Source organism: Argopecten irradians, chromosome 8 (assembly GCF_041381155.1).
Source record: "Argopecten irradians isolate NY chromosome 8, Ai_NY, whole genome shotgun sequence".
In the NCBI taxonomy this organism is placed as follows: Eukaryota; Metazoa; Mollusca; class Bivalvia; order Pectinida; family Pectinidae; genus Argopecten; species Argopecten irradians.
Window position 1 is genome coordinate 3086185 of NC_091141.1, and position 19303 is coordinate 3105487.

Genomic DNA, 19303 nt, shown 5'->3' on the forward strand with positions numbered 1-19303 from the left:
TATGTTTTATTACTGATCTCTTAGTTCTAAGTTTGTAGTGGTATGTTTTATTACTGATCTCTTAGTTCTAAGTTTGTAGTGGTATGTTTTATTTACTGATCTCTTAGTTCTAAGTTTGTAGTGGTATGTTTTATTACTGATCTCTTAGTTCTAAGTTTGTAGTGGTATGTTTTATTACTGATCTCTTAGTTCTAAGTTTGTAGTGGTATGTTTTATTACTGATCTCTTAGTTCTAAGTTTGTAGTGGTATGTTTTATTACTGATCTCTTAGTTCTAAGTTTGTAGTGGTATGTTTTATTACTGATCTCTTAGTTCTAAGTTTGTAGTGGTATGTTTTATTACTGATCTCTTAGTTCTAAGTTTGTAGTGGTATGTTTTATTACTGATCTCTTAGTTCTAAGTTTGTAGTGGTATGTTTTATTACTGATCTCTTAGTTCTAAGTTTGTAGTGGTATGTTTTATTACTGATCTCTTAGTTCTAAGTTTGTAGTGGTATGTTTTATTACTGATCTCTTAGTTCTAAGTTTGTAGTGGTATGTTTTATTACTGATCTCTTAGTTCTAAGTTTGTAGTGGTATGTTTTATTACTGATCTCTTAGTTCTAAGTTTGTAGTGGTATGTTTTATTACTGATCTCTTAGTTCTAAGTTTGTAGTGGTATGTTTTATTACTGATCTCTTAGTTCTAAGTTTGTAGTGGTATGTTTTATTACTGATCTCTTAGTTCTAAGTTTGTAGTGTATGTATTTTTATTACTGATCTCTTAGTTCTAAGTTTGTAGTGGTATGTTTTATTACTGATCTCTTAGTTCTAAGTTTGTAGTGGTATGTTTTATTACTGATCTCTTAGTTCTAAGTTTGTAGTGGTATGTTTTATTACTGATCTCTTAGTTCTAAGTTTGTAGTGGTATGTTTTATTACTGATCTCTTAGTTCTAAGTTTGTAGTGGTATGTTTTATTACTGATCTCTTAGTTCTAAGTTTGTAGTGGTATGTTTTATTACTGATCTCTTAGTTCTAAGTTTGTAGTGGTATGTTTTATTACTGATCTCTTAGTTCTAAGTTTGTAGTGGTATGTTTTATTACTGATCTCTTAGTTCTAAGTTTGTAGTGGTATGTTTTATTACTGATCTCTTAGTTCTAAGTTTGTAGTGGTATGTTTTATTACTGATCTCTTAGTTCTAAGTTTGTAGTGGTATGTTTTATTACTGATCTCTTAGTTCTAAGTTTGTAGTGGTATGTTTTATTACTGATCTCTTAGTTCTAAGTTTGTAGTGGTATGTATGTTTTATTACTGATCTCTTAGTTCTAAGTTTGTAGTGGTATGTTTTATTACTGATCTCTTAGTTCTAAGTTTGTAGTGGTATGTTTTATTACTGATCTCTTTGTTCTAAGTTTGTAGTGGTATGTATGTTTTATTACTGATCTCTTAGTTCTAAGTTTGTAGTGGTATGTATGTTTTATTACTGATCTCTTAGTTCTAAGTTTGTAGTGGTATGTTTTATTACTGATCTCTTAGTTCTAAGTTTGTAGTGGTATGTTTTATTACTGATCTCTTAGTTCTAAGTTTGTAGTGGTATGTTTTATTACTGATCTCTTAGTTCTAAGTTTGTAGTGGTATGTATGTTTTATTACTGATCTCTTAGTTCTAAGTTTGTAGTGGTATGTTTTATTACTGATCTCTTAGTTCTAAGTTTGTAGCGGTATGTTTTATTACTGATCTCTTTGTTCTAAGTTTGTAGTGGTATGTTTTATTACTGATCTCTTAGTTCTAAGTTTGTAGTGTATGTTTTATTACTGATCTCTTAGTTCTAAGTTTGTAGTGGTATGTTTTATTACTGATCTCTTAGTTCTAAGTTTGTAGTGGTATGTTTTATTACTGATCTCTTAGTTCTAAGTTTGTAGTGGTATGTTTTATTACTGATCTCTTAGTTCTAAGTTTGTAGTGGTATGTTTTATTACTGATCTCTTAGTTCTAAGTTTGTAGTGGTATGTTTTATTACTGATCTCTTAGTTCTAAGTTTGTAGTGGTATGTTTTATTACTGATCTCTTAGTTCTAAGTTTGTAGTGGTATGTTTTATTACTGATCTCTTAGTTCTAAGTTTGTAGTGGTATGTTTTATTACTGATCTCTTAGTTCTAAGTTTGTAGTGGTATGTTTTATTACTGATCTCTTAGTTCTAAGTTTGTAGTGGTATGTTTTATTACTGATCTCTTAGTTCTAAGTTTGTAGTGGTATGTTTTATTACTGATCTCTTAGTTCTAAGTTTGTAGTGGTATGTTTTATTACTGATCTCTTAGTTCTAAGTTTGTAGTGGTATGTTTTATTACTGATCTCTTAGTTCTAAGTTTGTAGTGGTATGTTTTATTACTGATCTCTTAGTTCTAAGTTTGTAGTGGTATGTTTTATTACTGATCTCTTAGTTCTAAGTTTGTAGTGGTATGTTTTATTACTGATCTCTTAGTTCTAAGTTTGTAGTGGTATGTTTTATTACTGATCTCTTAGTTCTAAGTTTGTAGTGGTATGTTTTATTACTGATCTCTTAGTTCTAAGTTTGTAGTGGTATGTTTTATTACTGATCTCTTAGTTCTAAGTTTGTAGTGGTATGTTTTATTACTGATCTCTTAGTTCTAAGTTTGTAGTGGTATGTTTTATTACTGATCTCTTAGTTCTAAGTTTGTAGTGGTATGTTTTATTACTGATCTCTTAGTTCTAAGTTTGTAGTGGTATGTTTTATTACTGATCTCTTAGTTCTAAGTTTGTAGTGGTATGTTTTATTACTGATCTCTTAGTTCTAAGTTTGTAGTGGTATGTTTTATTACTGATCTCTTAGTTCTAAGTTTGTAGTGGTATGTTTTATTACTGATCTCTTAGTTCTAAGTTTGTAGTGGTATGTTTTATTACTGATCTCTTAGTTCTAAGTTTGTAGTGGTATGTTTTATTACTGATCTCTTAGTTCTAAGTTTGTAGTGGTATGTTTTATTACTGATCTCTTAGTTCTAAGTTTGTAGTGGTATGTTTTATTACTGATCTCTTAGTTCTAAGTTTGTAGTGGTATGTTTTATTACTGATCTCTTAGTTCTAAGTTTGTAGTGGTATGTTTTATTACTGATCTCTTAGTTCTAAGTTTGTAGTGGTATGTTTTATTACTGATCTCTTAGTTCTAAGTTTGTAGTGGTATGTTTTATTACTGATCTCTTAGTTCTAAGTTTGTAGTGGTATGTTTTATTACTGATCTCTTAGTTCTAAGTTTGTAGTGGTATGTTTTATTACTGATCTCTTAGTTCTAAGTTTGTAGTGGTATGTTTTATTACTGATCTCTTAGTTCTAAGTTTGTAGTGGTATGTTTTATTACTGATCTCTTAGTTCTAAGTTTGTAGTGGTATGTTTTATTACTGATCTCTTAGTTCTAAGTTTGTAGTGGTATGTTTTATTACTGATCTCTTAGTTCTAAGTTTGTAGTGGTATGTTTTATTACTGATCTCTTAGTTCTAAGTTTGTAGTGGTATGTTTTATTACTGATCTCTTAGTTCTAGGTATGTTTTTTTGTAGTTCGTGTAGTGGTATTTTATTACTGATCTCTTAGTTCTAAGTTTGTAGTGGTATGTTTTATTACTGATCTCTTAGTTCTAAGTTTGTAGTGGTATGTTTTATTACTGATCTCTTAGTTCTAAGTTTGTAGTGGTATGTTTTATTACTGATCTCTTAGTTCTAAGTTTGTAGTGGTATGTTTTATTACTGATCTCTTAGTTCTAAGTTTGTAGTGGTATGTTTTATTACTGATCTCTTAGTTCTAAGTTTGTAGTGGTATGTTTTATTACTGATCTCTTAGTTCTAAGTTTGTAGTGGTATGTTTTATTACTGATCTCTTAGTTCTAAGTTTGTAGTGGTATGTTTTATTACTGATCTCTTAGTTCTAAGTTTGTAGTGGTATGTTTTATTACTGATCTCTTAGTTCTAAGTTTGTAGTGGTATGTTTTATTACTGATCTCTTAGTTCTAAGTTTGTAGTGGTATGTTTTATTACTGATCTCTTAGTTCTAAGTTTGTAGTGGTATGTTTTATTACTGATCTCTTAGTTCTAAGTTTGTAGTGGTATGTTTTATTACTGATCTCTTAGTTCTAAGTTTGTAGTGGTATGTTTTATTACTGATCTCTTAGTTCTAAGTTTGTAGTGGTATGTTTTATTACTGATCTCTTAGTTCTAAGTTTGTAGTGGTATGTTTTATTACTGATCTCTTAGTTCTAAGTTTGTAGTGGTATGTTTTATTACTGATCTCTTAGTTCTAAGTTTGTAGTGGTATGTTTTATTACTGATCTCTTAGTTCTAAGTTTGTAGTGGTATGTTTTATTACTGATCTCTTAGTTCTAAGTTTGTAGTGGTATGTTTTATTACTGATCTCTTAGTTCTAAGTTTGTAGTGGTATGTATGTTTTATTAGAGATATCTTAGTTCTAAGTTTGTAGTGGTATGTTTTATTACTGATCTCTTAGTTCTAAGTTTGTAGTGGTATGTTTTATTACTGATCTCTTAGTTCTAGTTTGTAGGTGTTTTTGTAGAGTGTTATGTTTTATTACTGATCTCTTAGTTCTAAGTTTGTAGTGGTATGTTTTATTACTGATCTCTTAGTTCTAAGTTTGTAGTGGTATGTTTTTATTACTGATCTCTTAGTTCTAAGTTTGTAGTGGTATGTTTTATTACTGATCTCTTAGTTCTAAGTTTGTAGTGGTATGTTTTATTACTGATCTCTTAGTTCTAAGTTTGTAGTGGTATGTTTTATTACTGATCTCTTAGTTCTAAGTTTGTAGTGGTATGTTTTATTACTGATCTCTTAGTTCTAAGTTTGTAGTGGTATGTTTTATTACTGATCTCTTAGTTCTAAGTTTGTAGTGGTATTTTTATTACTGATCTCTTAGTTCTAAGTTTGTAGTGGTATGTTTTATTACTGATCTCTTAGTTCTAAGTTTGTAGTGGTATGTTTTATTACTGATCTCTTAGTTCTAAGTTTGTAGTGGTATGTTTTATTACTGATCTCTTAGTTCTAAGTTTGTAGTGGTATGTTTTATTACTGATCTCTTAGTTCTAAGTTTGTAGTGGTATGTTTTATTACTGATCTCTTAGTTCTAAGTTTGTAGTGGTATGTTTTATTACTGATCTCTTAGTTCTAAGTTTGTAGTGGTATGTTTTATTACTGATCTCTTAGTTCTAAGTTTGTAGTGGTATGTTTTATTACTGATCTCTTAGTTCTAAGTTTGTAGTGGTATGTTTTATTACTGATCTCTTAGTTCTAAGTTTGTAGTGGTATGTTTTATTACTGATCTCTTAGTTCTAAGTTTGTAGTGGTATGTTTTATTACTGATCTCTTAGTTCTAAGTTTGTAGTGGTATGTTTTATTACTGATCTCTTAGTTCTAAGTTTGTAGTGGTATGTTTTATTACTGATCTCTTTGTTCTAAGTTTGTAGTGGTATGTTTTATTACTGATCTCTTTGTTCTAAGTTTGTAGTGGTATGTTTTATTACTGATCTCTTAGTTCTAAGTTTGTAGTGGTATGTTTTATTACTGATCTCTTAGTTCTAAGTTTGTAGTGGTATGTTTTATTACTGATCTCTTAGTTCTAAGTTTGTAGTGGTATGTTTTATTACTGATCTCTTAGTTCTAAGTTTTGTAGTGGTATGTTTTATTACTGATCTCTTAGTTCTAAGTTTGTAGTGGTATGTTTTATTACTGATCTCTTAGTTCTAAGTTTGTAGTGGTATGTTTTATTACTGATCTCTTAGTTCTAAGTTTGTAGTGTATGTTTTATTACTGATCTCTTAGTTCTAAGTTTGTAGTGGTATGTTTTATTACTGATCTCTTAGTTCTAAGTTTGTAGTGGTATGTTTTATTACTGATCTCTTAGTTCTAAGTTCTAAGTTTGTAGTGGTATGTTTTATTACTGATCTCTTAGTTCTAAGTTTGTAGTGGTATGTTTTATTACTGATCTCTTAGTTCTAAGTTTGTAGTGGTATGTTTTATTACTGATCTCTTAGTTCTAAGTTTGTAGTGGTATGTTTTATTACTGATCTCTTAGTTCTAAGTTTGTAGTGGTATGTTTTATTACTGATCTCTTAGTTCTAAGTTTGTAGTGGTATGTTTTATTACTGATCTCTTAGTTCTAAGTTTGTAGTGGTATGTTTTATTACTGATCTCTTAGTTCTAAGTTTGTAGTGGTATGTTTTATTACTGATCTCTTAGTTCTAAGTTTGTAGTGGTATGTTTTATTACTGATCTCTTAGTTCTAAGTTTGTAGTGGTATGTTTTATTACTGATCTCTTAGTTCTAAGTTTGTAGTGGTATGTTTTATTACTGATCTCTTAGTTCTAAGTTTGTAGTGGTATGTTTTATTACTGATCTCTTAGTTCTAAGTTTGTAGTGGTATGTTTTATTACTGATCTCTTAGTTCTAAGTTTGTAGTGGTATGTTTTATTACTGATCTCTTAGTTCTAAGTTTGTAGTGGTATGTTTTATTACTGATCTCTTAGTTCTAAGTTTGTAGTGGTATGTTTTATTACTGATCTCTTAGTTCTAAGTTTGTAGTGGTATGTTTTATTACTGATCTCTTAGTTCTAAGTTTGTAGTGGTATGTTTTATTACTGATCTCTTAGTTCTAAGTTTGTAGTGGTATGTTTTATTACTGATCTCTTAGTTCTAAGTTTGTAGTGGTATGTTTTATTACTGATCTCTTAGTTCTAAGTTTGTAGTGGTATGTTTTATTACTGATCTCTTAGTTCTAAGTTTGTAGTGGTATGTTTTATTACTGATCTCTTTGTTCTAAGTTTGTAGTGGTATGTTTTATTACTGATCTCTTAGTTCTAAGTTTGTAGTGGTATGTTTTATTACTGATCTCTTAGTTCTAAGTTTGTAGTGGTATGTTTTATTACTGATCTCTTAGTTCTAAGTTTGTAGTGGTATGTTTTATTACTGATCTCTTAGTTCTAAGTTTGTAGTGGTATGTTTTATTACTGATCTCTTAGTTCTAAGTTTGTAGTGGTATGTTTTATTACTGATCCCTTAGTTCTAAGTTTGTAGTGGGTATGTTTTATTACTGATCTCTTAGTTCTAAGTTTGTAGTGGTATGTTTTATTACTGATCTCTTAGTTCTAAGTTTGTAGTGGTATGTTTTATTACTGATCTCTTAGTTCTAAGTTTGTAGTGGTATGTTTTATTACTGATCTCTTAGTTCTAAGTTTGTAGTGGTATGTTTTATTACTGATCTCTTAGTTCTAAGTTTGTAGTGGTATGTTTTATTACTGATCTCTTAGTTCTAAGTTTGTAGTGGTATGTTTTATTACTGATCTCTTTGTTCTAAGTTTGTAGTGGTGTGGTTTATTACTGATCTCTTAGTTCTAAGTTTGTAGTGGTATGTTTTATTACTGATCTCTTAGTTCTAAGCTTAAAATGGTTTCAAAGTAACAACCTCAAACAAAAGGCGAGGTGATTTACTAGGAAATAGACCTGTAAACACATTATCTTGGTGAAAATTAAAAAATATTATCATTCTTATTTATAGTTCATGTTTGAAACAGAATACACCTACAATATACATGTAGCTATATTTAAATCACTACCCCAGATAGAGGTCAAATCAAGGACATCTCAAGATATATTGTCTTACTGTTAGTCCATTGAATGAATGAGAATATTACTCATAGACAGGCAGAAACAAACGAAAAACCACTGACAGCACCTTCCAGGTATGCCAGGTATGTTTACAATTAGTTACTACGATATTTGTGTGTGTTTATCAATGACCTTCGTAGAATTTGAAAGGGTCATTCATATGGCAGGATGAGACATGTAAAATCGTCTTGTTTTTAAAAAACTTCTGAAAAAAACCCATTAAAAACCAGCTAATAGGATAATAACAATGGAGTGACACTTGGCTGAAGTCGTAACAAAAACTAAGCTTAATCATTATGCATAGCTATTGTTGTATACCAACTCATTGTCTTTGATAAATACAGTGGTTCTTAAACCCAAACAATGTGGAACAGAATGCCAAGGGTACAGTGTCATTAACTAGTAATTCAATTCAAGAGTATCTAGACCGTTAAAGATTGTTTGGACTAGCGGGGCGTGATAAAGTATTTCGACACAGGTAGACATGATATCTGGGGTTACAGCACACAGCACACGAACGACAGATAACACCATTTTATCGGCAGATCTCGGGTAAAATGTGGAGAGTAGGACGTTGGTCAGATGAGTTATATTTTCATTAGTCAAGGCTGATCGACTGTAATTGGGTAGCTAGAGTGAGGCGGGTACAAACACCCACTTATCGTATTACATGTGTGACAACTTACACGTACGCCAGATCTATAAAACATTTGTAGGAGATTTACTTCATTTTTGTGGCCTTTTGAACATTCTCGGACAGTATATACTCACCCAACGGTAAGTGACGTCTTAACCAAGATATTGCATATTTGTTATGATAATGACAGCTCTGACAACTGGTAAATAACCCCCTACCTACCCTACATTAGTATGGCAGGAAAGGGAGGCGTTATGCTCACGGCTATGTATTATCATCTTCTCTGTACTTACCCCCTACCTACCCTACATTAGTATGGCAGGAAAGGGAGGCGTTAGGCTCACGGCTATGTATTATCATCTTCTCTGTACTTACCCCCTACCTACCCTACATTAGTATGGCAGGAAAGGGAGGCGTTAGGCTCACGGTTATGTATTATCATCTTCTCTGTACTAACCCCCTACCTACCCTACATTAGTATGGCAGGAAAGGGAGGCGTTAGGCTCACGGTTATGCATTATCATCTTCTCTGTACTAACCCCCTACCTACCCTACATTAGTATGGCAGGAAAGGGAGGCGTTAGGCTCACGGTTATGCATTTTCTCTGTACATCTGATTATTTAAGCAAAAATTTAAACCAGCTGGAGTCTGATTTCATGAACTTTCATTAACTCTATAGAAAAGCATAACAGATGTTAAGAAATGCTCCTTAACTTACATTTTCCTCTTAGTTTCCGTAATGCTTTTCTGTGGAAGATTTTAAGTTTAGGAATTCCATAAATTTAAGGAATGTTGATAACACTTGGCCCAGATTTCATTAAATTATATTTTTTTTTAGTTATCATTTTGGAATGAAACTTATTCACAGAGGTAAATTGTGTTCTTCCTTAAGTGACACAAAACTTGAGAGAACGTTCTACTCCACTTAAACTTAAAGTTAAGATTATTTGTGCCAGGTCTACACATATATACCACTGAACACCTCCCTAAAATCCTATATCTACTCTATATACCACTGAACACCTCCCTAAAATCCTATATCTACTCTATATACCACTGAACCTCCCTAAAATCCTATATAATACATTTAATGCCCCACTGAGTATACCTTTGGACTAATTGTAAATAATCTTGAGTAAGACTTCAAGTTAAAAGAATTTGATGAAATATAGAAGCTTCATGTATTTGTAGCTATCCTGTGTGTCAACAACCGATATGGTCTATTGACTTATACCATTATACACAGGATCATGGGAGTATAAACCTCAGTCAAAAATGCTCCACCGCCGACAGAGCATAAATGATATTCATCATTTGGACAATAATTGGTGTTTAATCGTGTATATATATACATAATTAACACCAAAAATAACATTAAATAATTTATTTCACCTTTGGTGCATGCGCAATCATTACTCCATTCCATATAGAATATAGTGCAACGGAATTTTTTCGGGATTCAATTAATTATTTTTCATATTTTTAACTTGAAGTAAAATTAGAAGCTCAAACTTTTCAATGGTGGTAATGGTGTAAAGTAAGTAACTTTTGTAACTGAAGAAAAATACTAAGTCGTCTGCTCCTGTTTTTGATGGTGAAAAAAATACTATTTGTCAGCGGTGGAGCATCTTTAAGGTTTTGAAACAAATTCAAACCTCAATCTATCAAAGCAGTTAATTAAATTTGTTTCAAGACCTATTGAGGCTTATACCCCTAAAATCCTTCTGAGTGTAAGCTTTAAATGATCACAGCTTTCTTATTATGTATGTCCTTATATTATACATTTTGTATAATTATCGAACTTCAAGCCACTATTGAAAATCCTTTGTGAACACTAGTCAGCACTTGGCAACTATGCATTATAGGCCTCCATAGTGTCACAAAGAGAGATAGTGGATAATGTTAGACACTTTAACCAATGAGCCATCAAGGCCTGTTGAAGGAAGAAATCATCAGTCAGAATATCTCATATGGTTAAAGCATTTATCTTATGACAGTATTAGTATTATTTTTTATATAAGAGTCAGTAAATTATAGAGATAAATAAACTAGAACTGATGTCAAGGTCAAAGGCACCTCAAACTCTCCCACACCATTTCATTTCATCAAATTTTATTGACAAAGATTGTAAATGTCAACTGGATTAAACAACAGGCAAAACCTATATAAGTTCTCTCCAATAGTGGCAAAGGTGAGAAGGAAAACAATGAAACAAAATTAGACATCAATATGAAATGAAAAATCATCACACGGGTAAGGGGACATAACTCATATTGGAATACCACACACACCTGATACACACTACATCCACACCTAAATTTGTACATGTACAACATACATTAGATTATAATAGTATCTAAATATTAAACATATATAGTCACTGGCAGGCTTGGACCAAAAGTCCATGTGCAATTATTGCACTGGTCACTGCTACCAGCAATTATTATTAATAAAAAAATTATAAAAATAATTTTCATTCACGACAGTTTCATTGAAAATCATCTCATTACTTACGAGGAGTAGCTGTTTTATCGTTTTTATAATGAAGGGGTATAACTCTGCAAAAGGTGAAGGTATCATGTTACAATATAGACTACAATGTAAACAGTAAACATCAGTCTTTGTAAAATACTTGGTTTTTTCCTGTGTTTCAGATATTTCCCCTTATTCTAGAAGAGCTGATGAACCATGGGAACATTCAAAGGTCATGCCCTTCCTGGGACATTCTTCATTATGTTTGCAGTATGGTGGACAATTCAAATGTGTCATAAAAACTTGACTTGTCGCCGAAAAAAAATTCCATTCACTTCAACTCCCACATATCCCTGTGCGTGCTTGTGTGGCCGAATTAAATCCTGGCCGATTGAACCACTGGTCAAACTCTTCTTCACCAGTATTGGTATATCTCTCGAAATCTACACAGGAGTGCATGATGGAGTTTTCAACACACCAGAAAATGCCCAGCATTCTACGATGTTCTTTTTCTTTTTATTAACTGGTGTAGCAGACTTACTACTCTACTTCCGGCTCCCCGTCCTTAAGGATTTAGACTACATCTGTATGATCATGGCCGTCGCCATCGAGGGGATCTTGTTCAACTTCCACTTACGTGGCCGAGACCCACTGGATACCCTAATACATACACTATTGGTCTACACTATTGTGGTCAATCTACTGGTGGTGGTGGCAGAAATGAAGTGGAGAAACAACTTCCACATTGCCATAGCACGGACCTATTTCATCTTTTTACAAGGGACCTGGTTCTGGCAGATAGGATTCATTCTGTACAACCCCTTACCAGGGGCAAAGGAATGGGACCCTGAAAATCATCATTCCCATCTCATAGCCACGATGTATTTCACATGGCATTGTGGAGCCGTGTTTATCACTATGCTAATCATTGGTGGATGTGTGGCTTGTTTCCATAAAAAGTTCAGGTTTTATAACAACACGGAAATTGACATGAAACCTTTAATGAACTCAAGCGAGACCTCAGGCACGACCTTTAGTATGGATAGTGACAACTCTGAATTTGAACCCTAAGTGGTGCATGCTTATACCTATACTATCTAGGTTCTGAAATCAGACATCTATACAGTTAGATATGGATCAGTGTTCTATATGATATGTTTCTATCAGGAATTTGTGTTATTGACCTTCCCGTTAACAAGGTGAAAAAGGCAATACTATATTCATTATTTTTACTAATTGAAGAATGGCGCCATCAACCAAAACCCACAATTTACTTGACAAGCTTATCTACAGCTTTTGATGGCTACTGTCCATGTTGGTCACTGTTTATTACATTCATTACTTTTATCTTCCCTCTTTTGAGATATTTCTACATTTCATACACATTCCATATGTTAGTATACATTGTTTATATGATAAAAGTTTTTAATGCACATGGATTGCAGAATAAACTTATATCTTTCAATGAGTCTTTTCTTGATATCAGCTAGAACATACTTACTGACAAACCTCTATGATTTGACACTCTGATCAATAGATTTTATTGCTGTATCAAACTTTTTGTACCGTCCCAAATGGACTCACTATATAACACTACTAATGAACCTATCCCTTATTCGTTTAACAAAATGAATTTTTGGTTGTATCAAAACATTTTTTTACATTTTCATGTATAAATTTTATCAATCTAATTAAATTTCGCTGCACTACGATGCTTGTATTATTACAAGATATAACAACTCCTTGTTCAAAGTCACCTCAGCATGATTATACAGGTCAATTTTAACCATTCTAGACGTAAAATCAGGTTCAAAGTCACCTCAGCATGATTATACAGGTCAATTTTAACCATTCTAGACGTAAAATCAGGTTCAAAGTCACCTCAGCATGATTATACAGGTCAATTTTAACCATTCTAGACGTAAAATCAGGTTCAAAGTCACCTCAGCATGATTATACAGGTCAATTTTAACCATTCTAGACGTAAAATCAGGTTCAAAGTCACCTCAGCATGATTATACAGGTCAATTTTAACCATTCTAGACGTAAAATCAGGTTCAAAGTCACCTCAGCATGATTATACAGGTAAATTTTAACCATTCTAGACGTAAAATCAGGTTCAAAGTCACCTCAGCATGATTATACAGGTCAATTTTAACCATTCTAGACGTAAAATCAGGTTCAAAGTCACCTCAGCATGATTATACAGGTCAATTTTAACCATTCTAGACGTAAAAATCAGGTTCAAAGTCACCTCAGCATGATTATACAGGTCAATTTTAACCATTCTAGACGTAAAATCAGGTTCAAAGTCACCTCAGCATGATTATACAGGTCAATTTTAACCATTCTAGACGTAAAATCAGGTTCAAAGTCACCTCAGCATGATTATACAGGTCAATTTTAACCATTCTAGACGTAAAATCAGGTTCAAAGTCACCTCAGCATGATTATACAGGTCAATTTTAACCATTCTAGACGTAAAATCAGGTTCAAAGTCACCTCAGCATGATTATACAGGTCAATTTTAACCATTATAGACGTAAAATCAGGTTCAAAGTCACCTCAGCATGATTATACAGGTCAATTTTAACCATTCTAGACGTAAAATCAGTCAGTCACCTGATTTCAAACGTCAGGTTCAAAGTCACCTCAGCATGATTATACAGGTCAATTTTAACCATTCTAGACGTAAAATCAGGTTCAAAGTCACCTCAGCATGATTATACAGGTCAATTTTAACCATTCTAGACGTAAAATCAGGTTCAAAGTCACCTCAGCATGATTATACAGGTCAATTTTAACCATTCTAGACGTAAAATCAGGTTCAAAGTCACCTCAGCATGATTATACAGGTCAATTTTAACCATTCTAGACGTAAAATCAGGTTCAAAGTCACCTCAGCATGATTATACAGGTCAATTTTAACCATTCTAGACGTAAAATCAGGTTGGTATTCAGAATTCACAGGGATTAGTTATGGGAAGATTTTTACTACTACCGTAAACCAAATTTCTTTTGCGGCTACTAAATTTGGCAATATTCGCAGAGATGAAGTTTCGCAGATTTAGATTAGATGGAAAATACATTTGAATTTAATCATGCAAGAAGTGTGGAGATAAACTTTCACAAATTTACGTTGATCGTGAAATTCATGAAAATAAATCGCACACTTAAGAATGTTGGTTTATGGTATATATTAAAGGTTTGTTCCATACATCACTGCTCCAATGTTAGCGCCATGATTATTTATCTTTCTGATGGATTGATATCAACTGTATGTCCAATCTGGTAACAGTTTATTACTTATATTTCCGTTACGATCATTTTAATTCATAACTATACACGTATATCCTTTGAATTTCCTGCATGCGCTATGTGTTGATGTCACCAAGTTCAATAAATGGAACAGCCATCGCATCAGCTTCTGAATATAGTTCAACACAAAACGGTTTAAAACAAGCAAATTTTTTCAATACATGCGATTTTGTCAACACGATAATACTATTGGATTTCAAAGACCGCACAACTTTAAAACCACTTTTTAAATTATTTGACCATTATGTATAGACATAAGTATACATTGTCAGTGACGCGGCGGACACGTTAAATATCCATACGCTTGACCAGATTGGAGTTTATGTTAGTCTGTGATCAGATGTACATTTTTGTAGGTCAAAGTGACCTACATTTTGACCTGCATTTGATAATACTTTGGTCTAATATTGAACCATAATAAATCATTTTGATGGGTCAAATAGAAAGGGTGATATTAGTGTCTGGTTTGTAGGATTAGCAACATTTTAAATAGTGAAATCAAAGACTACACAGAGAAATATCAGTAAGCGGACTGTGTAAGTTGTTAAATTTTGCGGGTATAAAATTTCGTAATTTACTGTTTAGAACTTATTCACGGAAATAGATTTTCGCGTCTTACCTTTTTAGTCTTTGAAGGCATCAATCTAACCACAGGCTATATGCTATTTTTGATAAATTTTATGGGGTATCAAATTTTGCGAATTTGGATTGATATGTGAATTATAGCAACTATAAAGTTTTTACATACCATTGTCTGAAAACAGCATCACAACAGGTAGGGCATGGTCCAAGGGGAGATAACCACAGTCTGTGTAATAGGTGATCTTCACTCCATTCAGGACGCCAGCATCAGTACATCCAACCTATAGCAAAGGAATAGGATAAATACACATCTTAAAGCATAGAAATATGATAAAATACACAACCTACAGCATAGGAATAGGATAAATACAAATCCTACAGCAAAGGAATAGGATAAATACAAATCCTACAGCAAAGGAATAGGATAAATACACAACCTACAGCATAGGAATAGGATGTAAACACAACATACAGCATAGGAATAGGATGTACACACAACCTACAGAATAGGATAAACACACAACCTACAGCATAGGAATAGGATAAATACACAACCTACAGCATAGGAATAGGATAGACACACAACCTACAACAAAGGAATAGGATAAACACACAACCTAAAGCATAGGAATAGGAGAGACACACAACCTACAACATAGGAATAGGATGTACACACAACCTACAGAATAGGATAAACACACAACCTACAGCATAGGAATAGGATAAACACACAACCTACAGCATAGGAATAGGATAAATACAAATCCTACAGCAAAGGAATAGGATAAATACACAACCTAAAGCAAAGGAATTGGATAAATACAAATCCTACAGCAAAGGAATAGGATAAATACACAACCTACAGCATAGGAATAGGATGTACACACAACCTACAGCATAGGAATAGGATGTACACACAACCTACAGAATAGGATAAACACACAACCTACAGCATAGGAATAGGATAAACACACAACCTACAGCATAGGAATAGGATAGACACACAACCTACAACAAAGGAATAGGATAAACACACAACCTAAAGCATAGGAATAGGATAGACACACAACCTACAACATAGGAATAGGATGTACACACAACCTACAGAATATGATAAACACACAACCTACAGCATAGGAATAGGATAAACACACAACCTACAGCATAGGAATAGGATAGACACACAACCTAAAACAAAGGAATAGGATAAACACACAACCTAAACCATAGGAATAGGATAGACACACAACCTACAGCATAGGAATAGGATGTACACACAACCTACAGAATATGATAAACACACAACCTACAGCATAGGAATAGGATAAACACACAACCTACAGCATAGGAATAGGATGTACACACAACCTACAACAAAGGAAAAGGGTAAATACACAACCTACAACATAGGAATAGGATAAATACACATCATACAGCATAGGAATAGGATAGATACACATCCTACAGCATAGAAATAGGATGTACACAACCTACAGAATTGGATAAACACACAACTTACAGCATAGGAATAGGATGTACACAACCTACAGAATAGGATAAATACACATCCTACAGCATAGGAATAGGATGTATACACAACCTACAGAATAGGATAAATACACAACCTACAGCATAGGAATAGGATAAATACACATCCTACAGCAAAGGAATAGGATAGATACACATCCTACAGCATAGGAATAGGATAAACACACAACCTACAGCATAGGAATAGGATAGACACACAACCTACAGCATAGGAATAGGATAGACACACAACCTAAAACAAAGGAATAGGATAAACACACAACCTAAAGCATAGGATAAACACACATCCTACAGCATAGGAATAGGATGTACACACAACCTACAAAATAGGATAAACACACAACCTACAGAATACGATAAACACACATCCTACAGCATAGGAATAGGATAAACACACAACCTACAGCATAGGAATAGGATGTACACACAACCTACAAAATAGGATAAACACACAACCTACAGCAAAGGAATAGGATAAACACACAACCTACAGCATAGGAATAGGATGTACACACAACCTACAAAATAGGATAAACACACAACCTACAGCAAAGGAATAGGATAAACACACATCCTACAGCATAGGAATAGGATGTACACACAACCTACAAAATAGGATAAACACACAACCTACAGCAAAGGAATGGGATAAACACACATCCTACAGCATAGGAATAGGATGTACACACAACCTACAAAATAGGATAAACACACAACGTACAGCAAAGGAATAGGATAAACATACATCATACAGCATAGGAATAGGATGTACACTCAACCTACAGAATAGGATAAACACACAACGTACAGCAAAGGAATAGGATAAACACACAACCTACAGCATATGAATAGGATGTACACACAACCTACAGAATAGGATAAACACACAACCTACAGCAAAGGAATAGGATAAACACACGTCCTACAGCATAGGAATAGGATGTACACTCAACCTACAGAATAGGATAAACACACAACCTACAGCAAAGAAATAGGATAAACACACATCCTACAGCATAGGAATAGGATGTACACACAACCTACAGAATAGGATAAACACACAACCTACAGCATAGGAATAGGATAAACACACAACCTACAACAAAGGAATAGGATAAACACACATCCTACAGCATAGGAATAGGATGTACACACAACCTACAACAAAGGAATAGGATAAATACACAACCTACAACATAGGAATAGGATAAATACACATCCTACAGCAAAGGAATATGACAAATACACAACCTACAGCAAAGGAATAGGATGTACACACAACCTACAGAATAGGATAAACACACAACCTACAGCAAAGGAATAGGAAAAACACACATCCTACAACATAGGAATAGGATGTACACACAACCTACAGAATAGGATAAATACACAACCTACAGCATAGGAATAGGATGTACACACAACCTACAGAATAGGATGTACACACAACCTACAGCAAAGGAATAGGATAAACACACATCCTACAGCATAGGAACAGGATGTACACACAACCTACAGCATAGGAATAGGATGTACACACAACCTACAGAATAGGATAAACACACAACCTACAGCATAGGAATAGGATAAACACACAACCTACAGCATAGGAATAGGATAGACACACAACCGACAGCAAAGGAATAGGATAAACACTCACCCTACAGCATAGGAATAGGATGTACACACAACCTACAGAATAGGATAAACACACAACCTACAGCAAAGGAATAAGATAAACACACAGCCTACAGCATAGGAATAGGATGTACACACAACCTACAGAATAGGATAAACACACAACCTACAGCAAAGGAATAGGATAAATACACAACCTACAGAATAGGAATAGGATAAATACACAACTTAAACCAGTAGTTGAGTTAAATTAATACCAAATCTTTTTAACCAAACCATTCCTGGGTTTAACAGTTAGTCTTATATCTTGTTCACCTTGGTTAAAAGACCTTAAATATCTGATTAGTCCAATCTTATTACAGGTAACAAAAATGACTGTTACAGTAGTATTACCTGGTAGTTTGCCATATATGGAAATCGCTTCCCCATCATGTCCATATTGGTATGAAACTCCATATTCATCCTCACTGGTCTGAAACAAGTTAAGTGAGCATAAACAATTTAATTTCATATCTTAATAAAATAAATATTTGAGGTGTTTATACCATTCACATTGCCATCCACAGATACTGACATTAATGACCTCGAGGACAGATAATACACTGAATGCTGAACCTGATAGAATTACGATCATTTGAGACCTCTCAGTCTCCCTTTGGAGGTTACTTAATCATTGAAGGTTTCGCCACTGTAGTAGAAGAAAGCAATAACAATCTCATACTTCTGCAGAAACAAAAACAATTTCCAACTTCAAAAGATTCAGTAGTTGAATTGAAGAAAGAAACCATTTCCAACTTCTAAAATTCAGTAGTTGAATTGAAGAAAGAAACCATTTCCAACTTATAATGATTCAGTAGATGTAGTTGAATTGAAGAAAGAAATACTTTTTAAACTTTCTAAGATTCAGTAGTTGAATGAGTCCCTTACCTGTTTGTCACATGTGCTGCTAGGCCAACAGCAGCAGATACCAAACAATTCCTGCTGATCTTGCCCCCATATGCACCTCCGAGCCTCTTTGTTCGAACAGTGATGCTAAAAAGCGAAACAAAATACCCTTATATAATTAGTCAATTTCAACACAAGAGTTATTAATCGTAAAATTAGTTTTGTATATTAGCTCAATGACCTTAGCAAGCTGATTTAACGTTATGGCCTCATGAATCATAAACACATTTTATCTAAATCAAGTCTTAAACAAGAACAGCTGCTGTTATAGTCATTCAAAACAAGAGATCCCAGAGGGATCTTGGCACCCACTAAAGAATTTTCTGTGTCTGACAAATGAAAGAGGGATCTTTTCCCTGCTTTTCAAACAAGAGATCCCAGAGGGATCCTGGCACCCACCAAAGAATTTTCTGTGTCTGACAAATGAAAGAGGGATCTTTTCCCTGCTTTTCAAACAAGAGATCCCAGAGGGATCTTGGCACCCACCAAAGAATTTTCTGTGTCTG

General features: G+C 33.4%; 2 protein-coding genes across 3 annotated transcripts in view; one reads left to right on the forward strand and one right to left on the reverse strand.

The window, feature by feature from the left end:
- Positions 1 to 19303, reverse strand: part of LOC138328894 (xanthine dehydrogenase-like) — a 66977-nt gene that overhangs the window by 37565 nt on the left and 10109 nt on the right. The window contains exons 8-10 of the mRNA XM_069275609.1: positions 18780 to 18884; positions 18246 to 18324; positions 14833 to 14947 (exon numbers count right to left, since the gene is read on the reverse strand). Of these exons, the coding sequence (XP_069131710.1) occupies positions 14833 to 14947; positions 18246 to 18324; positions 18780 to 18884 (299 nt within the window). The remainder of the gene's footprint in view (positions 1 to 14832; positions 14948 to 18245; positions 18325 to 18779; positions 18885 to 19303) is intronic.
- LOC138329097 (transmembrane protein 45B-like) lies at positions 7598 to 12231 on the forward strand. 2 transcript variants are annotated; one of them, XM_069275840.1, is made up of 2 exons: positions 7598 to 7739; positions 10949 to 12231. In XM_069275840.1, the coding sequence occupies exon 2, from the start codon at positions 10983 to 10985 to the stop codon at positions 11835 to 11837; it is 855 nt and encodes a 284-aa protein (XP_069131941.1). In that variant the 5' UTR covers positions 7598 to 7739; positions 10949 to 10982; the 3' UTR covers positions 11838 to 12231. The 2 variants fall into 2 exon arrangements, with proteins under 2 accessions (XP_069131941.1, XP_069131940.1); XM_069275839.1 differs by lacking the exon at positions 7598 to 7739 and adding an exon at positions 8033 to 8433.

Bases quoted from the DNA above. Each gene is read 5' to 3' on its own strand.
- LOC138329097 (XM_069275840.1), top strand. From the start codon at position 10,983: ATGGGAACATTCAAAGGTCATGCCCTTCCTGGGACATTCTTCATTATG.